We start from the raw sequence: 11791 nt of genomic DNA, 5'->3' as shown, positions 1-11791 counted from the left end.
TGGTCATTATGTTTCTTTTTTGGGTCATTTTGTGCTTCATTATTTGTCCAAAATAGGTCGTATCAACTGAGTGTGTATGATCTGAACTGTGCGTTTGAGATTGTGTTCAGTGAGCGGGGGTCACAGACAACATGCAGGTTAAATTGGGGGTCGCGACTCAAAAAGGTTGAGAACTACTGGTTTAAGCTATAAATCAGGGATGGGCAACTCCCACTTCAGTATTTTTGATTCAATTTATTTTTTAGCTTGAAATAAATCCAATTTTATATATATAAATACTTATTTTGAGCAATTGTGGCTTGAAAAGCCCGACTGTAACATTAAAATAATCCAGAAATACTTGAAACGAGCACGTTTTGGTGATAGAAAATGGTTTTGAAATATAATTTAACCTACATGCAACTAAAACTCTCAACTGGAGTATATATTTTAGGTAAAAACTTTTTTTTTTACCTTTTTCTTGCTTGTTTGTTTTTTTGTTTTCTGTAAAATTCTCTCCTTTTTATGTTTATATATATCCTCTTTTACATCATGCTTAACTTATATTGTCTCAATTTACTCATCTATTTATCATTATTATTAATACTTATCTATCTATATATTTATTTATTTATACTTTATGGGGTGGGGATTCCGTATGTCTGTTTTATTGTGAAAAAAGCTTAATAAACTAAATAAAAAACTCACCATATTCAACAGTTGAATAGATTGAAAAGCATGAAAAAGCTCACAATGTCAATCCTAAAAACAAGTCTTTACACAATAAGATAATTAAATAAGCACATAATAATAATAATACTAATAATTAAATAAGCACATAATAATAATACTAATAATTAAAAAAGCACATAATAATAACAATAATAATAATAATAATTAAATAAGCACATAATAATAATAATAATAATTAAATAAGCACATAATAATAATAATAATTAAATAAGCACATAATAATAATAATAATAATTTAAAAAGCACATAATAATAATAATAATAATAATAATTAAATAAGCACATAATAATAATACAAATTAAATAAGCACATAATAATAATAATACTAATAATTAAATAAGCACATAATAATAATAATACTAATAATTAAATAAGCACATAATAATAATAATAATAATTAAATAAGCACATAATAATATACTAATAATTAAACAAGCACATAATAATAATACTACTAATTAAATAAGCACATCATAATATACTAATAATTAAATAAGCACATAATAATAATAATAATAATAATAATAATAATAATAATAATAATAATAATAATAAAATAAGCACATAATAAAAATAATAATAAAATAAGCACATAATAATAATAATAATAATATTAATAATAATAATAATAATAATTAAATAAGCACATAAAGCTATGGTCAGCAGGTAAATTATACTCAAAACAATATAATTAGATACTATATATAGGTATATAGTATAACAAGATACTATTGATAGATAGAAGAAGAAAATACTTGGTGAGCTTCATGTTTTTCTCAGTGTTCAGTAACATATTATTATATTAAAATAAAATGCTCTATTCACCCAAAGAACAAGAACACGAGGTCAGGTTTATGTTTCAAACACAGATTATTTAATATGCAACATTTAAAAAAGCACTCTTGAAATCCCAACTAAAACATGATTTATGTGATGAGGAAGAAAACAATGTGAATAATGTTGTTTTCAGACATAATCCTGTTAACTGTGGTTTCATTTTGATATATTTGGAAGAGATTGATTGATAAAGTTTTGAGAATAAACATTTTATCTGTAAAGAATAAATCACATTGTCACAATCATTTCATGGAAAGAGGTCAAATATTTTTATTGCAACTTTATGAGCGACGTGTATGTTATTAATATTGTTGGTATTCTTCAAATATAATGTTGAGGCCTGCAGCTTCAGACTTTAAATCTGATTAATAACAATAAACACCAGAGGAGATGTTCAGACTTTATGATCTGGATCATGTGTTCAATTTACAGCGTTTCCTCTTTTCCCTACAATAGGTTTCTTCTTTTGCCTCATAAATGATGTACAGTATGCCTAATGAATGCAAAATTAATGATTAAAGACATTTAAAAGGCTTCTGTTTCTCCAATATAAATGAAAGGAATCAATATCTCAAAAACAGCTGTTGGTAAATAGAAAACATGTTGAATCTTGAACTCTGTTGTGGAACAGAAAAACAAATACAGTCCAGTGTTTTATATAAATAAACTATAAACTACCCAGTTATGTATGTAATCATTCTGCTCAAAGGTAGCACAGAGTGGATCAATATTACAAAAGGTTTTTTATGCTTTGGGCGACATTCAAGACATGAAAGAGAGAAGATACAATAAAAAAAACCAGATCAAACAGTAAATCTAAAGGTCTAAAACCAGATCAAACAGTAAATCTAAAGGTCTAAAACCAGATCAAACAGTAAATCTAAAGGTCTAAAACCAGATCAAACAGTAAATCTAAAGGTCTAAAACCAGATCAAACAGTAAATCTAAAGGTCTAAAACCAGATCAAACAGTAAATCTAAAGGTCTAAAACCAGATCAAACAGTAAATCTAAAGGTCTAAAACCAGATCAAACAGTAAATCTAAAGGTCTAAAACCAGATCAAACAGTAAATCTAAAGGTCTAAAACCAGATCAAACAGTAAATCTAAAGGTCTAAAACCAGATCAAACAGTAAATCTAAAGGTCTAAAACCAGATCAAACAGTAAATCTAAAGGTCTAAAACCAGATCAAACAGTAAATCTAAAGGTCTAAAACCAGATCAAACAGTAAATCTAAAGGTCTAAAACCAGATCAAACAGTAAATCTAAAGGTCTAAAACCAGATCAAACAGTAAATCTAAAGGTCTAAAACCAGATCAAACAGTAAATCTAAAGGTCTAAAACCAGATCAAACAGTAAATCTGAGGGAAATGATCTTGCTGCATGGACAGATAATTTACCTTGACAAGATTTATTAAATTAAGATTATTAAATCTAGAAATAAGCATGTTGAACACTTAGAATAAGAGATTAACTCTTAAAACCAGATAAAGTAAAGCTGCCAGCAGTGATGAACTGGCCCGAGCAGTTCATGTTTGATCTGGTTTTAGACCTTTAGATTTACTGTTTGATCTGGTTTTAGACCTTTAGATTTACTGTTTGATCTGGTTTTAGACCTTTAGATTTACTGTTTGATCTGGTTTTAGACCTTTAGATTTACTGTTTGATCTGGTTTTAGACCTTTAGATTTACTGTTTGATCTGATTTTAGACCTTTAGATTTACTGTTTGATCTGGTTTTAGACCTTTAGATTTACTGTTTGATCTGGTTTTTGTGGAGCTTTTATCCAAAGCGTTTTACACTCATTCACCCGTTCACACATTCATACTGGTTTAGTGGCTACCAGGGCACACTGCTGCCTCCTGCCACCATCAGGACTTCATTCACACACAGATGAACAAAGCATCAGGAGACATTTGGGGTTCAGTATCTTGCTCAAGCATAATAATAATAATAATAATAATAATAAATTTTATTCATAGAGTGTTTTTCAGGCTACACAAAGACATTTTACAGTGAAAACGCAGTCAAAGATAAAACAAACAGCTCATGTGTTTATCTCCAGAGGCAGCAGGTCACATGACAGAGTGTTTCCATCCTCGGCCCTAAAAACAGAAGAAGACATTTATTTATCCTGCAGCGATGACAGTCAGCAGCTCATTGTTCAGCAGCTCCATGAAAAATAATATCTAAAAATATCTAGAGATAAATGAAAGAGAGCTGAGCTCCACTCACATGTCAGAGCAGGACACATGACTTGGGAGGCCTGAAGGGGTTATCACTGGAGGGGACCCCGGTCAGCAGAGGGTCTTTGTGGGCGTTCTGCAGACAGAAGCTCTTCAGTTCTGCAGCAGCCTGAGAAACCTGCAGTCCACATATCACAACGTTGGTTTAACCCATTGAAGCCTGGAAGGCGGATACGTCGTTTTGTAGTATTTGTATGAGCTCTCAAGTAGGGCTGGGCGATATGGCCCTAAAAGAATATCATGATATCGCAGGCTATTTTTGCGATAACGATATTCTTGACGATATTAGGAAATACTTAAAAAGATGAAAATATGATTTTTTTTTAGTCTGTAAATAATTAAAAATCTAACATGTAGTTTGAACAGTTGCCAAATACAAAAAAATGTACTCTTGACTCTTGAGTATGAGAAAATAATAAAAATAACCATTTACGGGTTCCAGGGGCATATTTTAATGAAATTTTGTAAAGGAGAATAAAGGTTCTTGTATGTTTTATTTAAGGCATCTTATTTTGACAGTCTTCTTGGAATTCTGTGGTGGATTCTCTTAACAGACTTTGCTCTTATTTTGAAAGCTGCACGTGTTTAGCGACAAGGAGTAAGCCACTACATCAAGAAGTAAGAACGTTGCCAATATCATGATATGCATTTTTTTGAACCATAAAAAAAATATACCGATATTACTGTGAACGATACGATATGGCACACCCCTACTCTCAAGTACTCTTTAAATGTCATTTCTATCTGCTACAGAGGCTGAAAAATCTATTATTTAGTAGAAGCGTTGACACTTCTGTTGGAATTACAGAAAAACTTCAGGTTTTAGGGGCTGATTTTAAAATCGCCCAGAGGTTTTACAGGAAGTTTCAGGCCTCAATGGGTTAACCAGACAACACATACAACACACAGCTGGTTTGGATTTAACAATGAGCTGTAAGGCCAGCCACAGGTTCACTGTCCTCCATCAACCAATAAGGGACATACTGTACATATACTGCATACAGCTACATCTTCAATAATTAGAATATCATGAAAAAGATCAATATTTTTTGTCAATCGTTCCAGAAAGTGAAACTCAAAGTGTCTAAGGACAGAGGGTGTCACACCGTGTACACTCTGTAAAACCCTTTGAGGCAAATCTGTTATTTCTGATTCTGGGCTATATAAATATATATCCAGCGAAGCTTGAAATGATTCTGTCTTCAGCTTTGACAACCTCCTTCACCACTGGTACCCACCAGCAGGTTCTTCAGTATCTGGCATGACTGGCACCAATAACTGGCAGCCACCTCAACAAAGGAGGTTTCGAGCACTGCCCACTTGGATTCTACATCCCGAAAATCCTTGGGATGCACAAAAAGTGGGAGCTGAAGAGCTCAGAGTCAGGGGACTGTCCCAGCTCATCCTCACTACACCTTTGGGGTGGTATTGTCTTTTCTCTTAACTTTAGCACTTGCTCTACTCTACTGCCCTTACTTTTTAACTATGCTATGTTTGACTTGTGCTTTTTTATTATTAGGGCCACGGGGCAATCTCCCCAGCACTGGTCCCTACAGCAATATCTGTAGGGACCAGTGCTGCACTACTGTTATACTGTGGATTTCTTCTTCTTCCTCTTCCGGACGCAATTTCGTCCCGCTACTAGTCCTACAACTTGAAGAGTTGCAGGACAAATTATATATCAAAACGTGCGGTTTGATCGGGATCGGTGTGCTATTACTTTTCTCTACGGAATATTAATTTTTCACGACATAAGTCGATAAGCAAAGTATAACCACAGCAAGTGGAGCTAAAATCAGTGGTGGAAAGTAATTAAGTACATTTACTCAAGGACTGTACTTCAGTACAATTTTGAGGTACTTTACTTGAGTATTACCATACTTCTACTCCACTACATTTATCTGACAGCTTTCGTTACTTTACAGGTCGAGATTTACCATAAAAAAAAAAGACAAATTTAAATTGATTATGCATTTCTTTTAAATTAAACCTCATAAGAGTATATTAAGAAGGTCAAATTAATCTTGTTGAAAATGTAACCACTTCTTACATAAATGCATCAATACAAATAATCTAATAATATATTTAAAATATATTTAAAAATAAAAAAAAAACACATTTAAAAAAACATATGATCAATTTAGAATGTGTCAAAAAAGACACAAAATTACCAGAGTTCAATTTACACAAGAGTACATTTCATCCACATATCCTACAATATTGCCCATTGGCGGAGCTCAGGCAGCTACTACACACACACACACACACACACACACATTTAAAAAAAATAGGGCTGGGCAAGTAAACGCATTATTATCATGTTAACGCAGGGGTGTCAAACTCAAATACACAATGGGCCAAAATATAAAACTTGAATAAAATCGCGGGCCAACATTGAACAAATGAACCTTTTAATATCTACCAAACATGTTTTGCTTTAACATTAAATATGGAACCAGCAACGCTTATAAACATACAATATATAACAAAATAGTGCAGACATGCAAAATCACATTTCAAATAAAAAACACATCAATGTCATTAATTTATTAAATAAAAATTCAATAAAAATCGTATGCCTCTTTTCTATTTGCATCCTTCTGATTTAAATATCAAAATAAACTTTTTCAACAGGTTAATAAATTCTGCCTTTCTTTTCTCCATTTTTGGGAAGGGGTAGCTGGGAGACAGCTCTAGCTTGAGGTTGCTATGACGACTGTCACAGAGGAGCGTTTCTGGGTCCTGTCCTGATTGACGCGCCAAAACAACAGCAGGGCATTGTGGGATTTGTAGTATTAGTTGTAAATGCGCCGTATAATACCGGTGGGTCAGCTTTTATAGTACAATAATAAGATAATAATTTGGTATTGCCTCGCGGGCCAAATAAAATTACACTGCGGGCCAAATTTGGCCCGCGGGCCAGAGTTTGACACCCCTGTGTTAACACATTAATTCGTTGAGCTCCCCGGCGCAGTAATGTGCTGCCCACTGCTGCTTGACTGGTGTGTTCACTTGTGTGTTAAAAAGACGAGTTAAATGCAGAGGTTGAATTTCCCCACTGTGGGATTATTAAGGTAATTAATTCATTAATTAATTAATTAATCATCCTTAACCGCTTATCTGCACTCGGGTCTCGGGGGGCTGGAGCCGATCCCAGCTGAGATTGGGCGAGAGGCGGGGTCCACCCTGGACAGGTCTCCAGACTATCGCAGATAAAGACAGACAATCACGCTCTCATTCACTCCTACGGGCAATTTAGAGTCACCAATTAACCCTTAATAGGGCACTCATTGAAATACTTGCCATTTCCAAATTTCAACCCTAGAGAATATTAGAGGATATTACATACAGCCAGAATGTGTAAAAAAAAAACTAAAAAAAAACATACGGACCAAGGGAGGGGGGTAATATTTTGAGAAATAAATTTACAAGATTAAAGTGTCAAATCTACGAGAAAAAAATGTGCAGATTTCTGAGATTTAAAGTGCTGAATCTGCGAGAAAAAAGTGTTTTTTTTCCCCACTTTTTTCTCGTAAATCTGTGACATTTTCCACGCAGATTTGCTACTTTATTCTAGTAAATTTGTAACTTTTTTCTCGAAATATTTTTATTTTTTACTTTGGATATCCGCTGAAGTGACCAAATACGGTTCTTCGCCCGATGAAGGGTGTTATGTGTCAAGTGTTATGTGATGTTATGCAAATCAACTTAAAAGCTTTTTATGAACTGGCTGAAATTATGCCGTTTATAATGTTAAATAATCAAATGTTTTTGTTAATTTCAGATAGAAAGAACAGTTGAAAGACAGTTTCATTGGAAACATAATTGATATGACAGACTTGATATGAAAATGTTGCAGCTTGTTGCTTTAAATATTCATGAATCTCTCTAATCAGGAGATTTAACCATCATGAAAATATCACAAGTTTCCAGTCTAAAGGTTGGTGATCTTTTAAAAACATTAAAGTTTCACCAGTGGTGGAAAGGAACATTCATGTTAGCAGCATTTAGAAAGTTATTTAGAGTTATAGGCCTTATTTAACTACTTAATATACTGTTTTGTGGTTTAATCCAGTGGTTTTCAAAGTGGGGGCCGCGGCCCCCTGGGGGGCCGCTAGGGGGGTCTCAGAAAATTGGAGGGAAGATGAGAAAAAAAAATAAAAAAAATAAAAATAAAATTATTTTTTATTTTTTTATTTTATTTTTTTAATAACCATTTGTCCTGAACCGTACAATACGTAAACTGCCGTAATCGTCGGATTCTCAAGTTCAGCTGCAAATTCGGCATGACGACATCATAATCTGTGTAGATCGTTGTTATCAAGCTGCTCTGCTCCTCAAGCTAGCGTGTAGCTAGCTAGCGCAAAATGGACAGGTTTTTGACAACAAAAAGACCAAAGGAGAAGACCAACAGCCCTGCCGTGGAGGACTCGTTTTTTTGTAGCATTGTCGGTGGGTTTGGGGGTCCCCGGCCAGAAGCTAATGCTATTTGGGGGGCCTTGGCATAGAAAAGTTTGGGAACCCCTGGTTTAATCTATAAAAATGCATAGACATTTTAAATTGATCATATGTTTTAAAAAAATGTTTTTTCATTGTTAAATATATTTAAATATATTATTAGATTATTTGTATTGATGCATTTATGTAAGAAGTGTTTTAATTCTCATTTTATCTACTAAATATACTCTTATGAGGTGTAATGAAAAATTATGTCAAATCACTTTAAATTTATCATGTTTTTATGTTAAATCTCGACTAAAGCTGTCACATAAATGTAGTGGAGTAGAAGTATAAAGGTACATAAAATGGAAATACTCAAAGAAAGTACAAGTACCTCGTAACCGTACTTAAGACCAGTACTTGAGTAAATGCACTTAGTTACTTTCCACCACTGTACACTGTAAAAAAAAAACAACTGTTGTTTTTACGATAAAAAAATGGCATCAAAATGTACTTAAAGTATCAAAAGTAAAAGTACTTGTTATGCAGAATGAACCCACTCAGATTGTTTTATATATTCTAAATATATTATTGGTGATTTATATTCATTAATGTAAGCAGCGGTTTAATTTTCAACAAGATAGGACTCATCTGACCTACTTAATATACTCCTATGAGGTTTAATTTAAAAGAAATGCATAATCAATTTAAATTTATCATGATTTTCATGTTAAATCCCAACCTGTAAAGTAACTAAAGCTGTCAGATAAATGTAGTGAAGTAGAAGTATAAAGGTACAACACTGTAAAAAAAACTGTTGTTTTTATGGTAAAAACCAGCAGAACTTTACCGTAATAAATACGGTGCACCTTTTTATAATATTACGGTAAAATGATATTAACACTGTTGATTTCACGTTTAAGATTGACATTTTATTCCATATTTTACCATAAAAAATAAAGTTTTTCCATCAAAAGAAACGCTGTTCTGCCATATAATTGACCAGAAAATACTTAATAAATGCAGCATAAATTAAAGATTTTACCATTAAATATTACAGAATATTTCTGTTAGAGATATGGTGTTTAGTACATTTTACAGTTAGAAAAAGGATTTTTACCACATTTTTTTAAAATGTAAAAAATCCTGTTTTGTCCGATTTATACATTTACAGTGTTTCATTGTTACTGAAACTGAATTAACTCATTTATCATTTTACGTCTGTTACTGTCATGGTTTAGCAGTTTTTCACCCTAAAATCTACAGACATTTTTTACAGTGTAATGTAGAGTACTAGAGTAAATGTACTCAGTTACGTTCCACCTCTAGTTTCAGACTTGTGGTCTAAAAAAGTCTCCAGCCAACAATCTGAGCAGTCAAACAGCAGCACAATCAACAAAGATATCAGTGTTTCTGCTGCAGAAGCAGAAGAAAACAAGTTTGTGTGAGAGCTCAGCAGGAAGTTACACTCTGACTTTCACATGACTTCTATCAGAGACACAAACGCCTCAGTGTGTTCTCACAGATCACACTTTTATATCGAACACACAGAATATCAGTTCAGACTGGTAGAGGAGAACCCTGCAGGTTCTAAACTCATCCAGCTGTTCCAACATCAGCAACTTTAATTATTTATAACTGTCTCTAATAAAGGTAGAAGTCGACTATGTGGAGATAAAATGTCACAAAGTTTTCCAAAAGAGTCAGACACTATGATAAATATTAACCCTTTGGAGTTTGGGGGTATTCTGCTGGTTTTTGACTGTATATAAAACATTTAAAAAGTGTTCATCATGTCATGTTGGTGTCATTGTTTTCAGGACAACCTCCCCTATATGACCTGATTATTATTGATTCATTTTGACTTGCTGGATCAACATTTTGAACACAAAAACACACACAAAAAATACAAAAACATTTTTTTTAAAAACACAATAAAATGACAAAAAACACACAAAAAAATGACAAAAAATACACACAAAAAAACAGAAAAACACACAGAAAAACACACAAAAATCATTAAAAAACACAATAAAATGACAAAAAACACAATTAAACGACAAAAAACATAAAACACACACACACACAAAAACACACAGAAATCACACACAAAAAATACAAAAAGCACAAAAAAAATAAAAAAACACAATAAAATTACAAAAAACATAAACAGACACACAAAAATCACACATAAAAAATACAAAAAACACACAAAAAGCATAAAAAACACAATAGAATTACAAAAAACACATAAAACACACAAAAACACACATACATCACACACAAAAAATGCAAAAACACACCAAAAACATTAAACACAAAAGTGAAAAAAATGCATTGAAATACTGAATGCACACTGCAAAATTCGAAAAAAAAATAAAAAAATAAAAAAAAATTCTGCAAAAACGTGAGTAAAGTCATGTTAGAGCTGGTCGAGGTGGTTTTAACTTTGCTGTAAAAGAGTTGATGCTCTAAATGAGACATGGAAACTTTAGAGTTCAGCTGACAGCAGCAGGGCTCTATCATAATAATAATAACAATAATAATAATAATAATAAGTGGAGTAAATCTCTAATATTAAACTGTGTTCATGGACAGAGATGGAATAAAACACGCGGTACATTAAAGCGGATGATGCGCGTAAAAGCTGGTATGACGCACAGCAGAGTGTTAAAGTGATGTTTGTTATTATTATTAATAATAATAATAATAATAATAATAATAATAATACTAATGTGGTACCTTGATCCTGCGGACGCTGGCCTCCAGACGCAGCTGTTTGACGGCCTTCTGGGCCAGAACCAGGCTGCTGTTGGCGGCGCTGTTGTTCGACATGACGGAGTCCGGATCAGACTGGGACCGACCCGGACCCCCCAGCTGGTCTCTCCCTGGACGGGGCTGGGAGGGAACACTGCTTCCGCTCAAAACCTTCAAAATAAAAAGACTAGTCACTCACTTCCATCGCTATTTCACAAGAGAAGAGAAGATACAGGATCGTCTCAATAAATCAGAATATGATGAAAAGTTCATTTCACTAGTTCAAGTCAACCAAATATTGACTCATATAGATGACAGACTGTTCAGAGGAAACATTTACATATTAAACAGACTGTTTAAAATCGGTCTTTTGTAATATTCGCATTTTGAGATAAAAGTCGAAATTATGAGATAAAAAAGTCGAAATTCTGAAATAAAAAGTCGAAATTATGGGATAAAAAGTTGAAATTATGAGATAAAAAGTCATAATTTTGAGATAAAAAAATCGTTATAAGATGGACATACTTTTCAGAGGGCAACACTTACATATTAAACAGACTTTTTAAAGCTGGTATTTCGTAATATTCACATTTTGAGACAAAAATCGAAATTATGTGATAAAAAAAAGTCGGAATTATGGGATAAAAAAGTTGAAATTATGAGATAAAAAGTCATAATTATGAAATAAAAAAGTCGAAATTATGAGATAAAAGGTTACAATTTTAAGATTTAAAAAAAAAAGTTGAAATAATGAGATAAAAGTTGAAATAATGAGATAA

The 11791-nt window shown here is 32.7% G+C and overlaps 1 protein-coding gene across 1 annotated transcript; it reads right to left on the bottom strand.

Moving 5' to 3' along the window:
• Positions 1-3313: 3313 nt before the first annotated feature.
• Positions 3314-11170, bottom strand: si:dkey-204f11.64 (uncharacterized protein LOC100537752 homolog). The gene is made up of 3 exons (XM_059348283.1): positions 10998-11170; positions 3805-3933; positions 3314-3674 (listed from the first exon to the last, which is right to left on the bottom strand). The coding sequence occupies exons 1-2, from the start codon at positions 11088-11090 to the stop codon at positions 3808-3810; spliced, it is 219 nt and encodes a 72-aa protein (XP_059204266.1). The 5' UTR covers positions 11091-11170; the 3' UTR covers positions 3314-3674; positions 3805-3807.
• Positions 11171-11791: the final 621 nt, after the last annotated feature.

The sequence above is a fragment of the Centropristis striata genome, chromosome 13 (genome assembly GCF_030273125.1).
Source record: "Centropristis striata isolate RG_2023a ecotype Rhode Island chromosome 13, C.striata_1.0, whole genome shotgun sequence".
In the NCBI taxonomy this organism is placed as follows: domain Eukaryota; kingdom Metazoa; phylum Chordata; class Actinopteri; order Perciformes; family Serranidae; genus Centropristis; species Centropristis striata.
This window is presented reverse-complemented; position numbering and strand designations above follow the sequence as displayed.

What these genes read in the sequence shown, in the direction of transcription:
- si:dkey-204f11.64 (XM_059348283.1), bottom strand. Translation starts at nt 11,090, where the DNA reads ATGTCGAACAACAGCGCCGCCAACAGCAGCCTGGTTCTGGCCCAGAAG. An exon ending in CCAGCGTCCGCAGGATCAAG is followed by an intron (nt 3,934 to 10,997) that starts GTACCACATTAG and finishes TGTGGACTGCAG; the next exon opens with GTTTCTCAGGCTGCTGCAGA.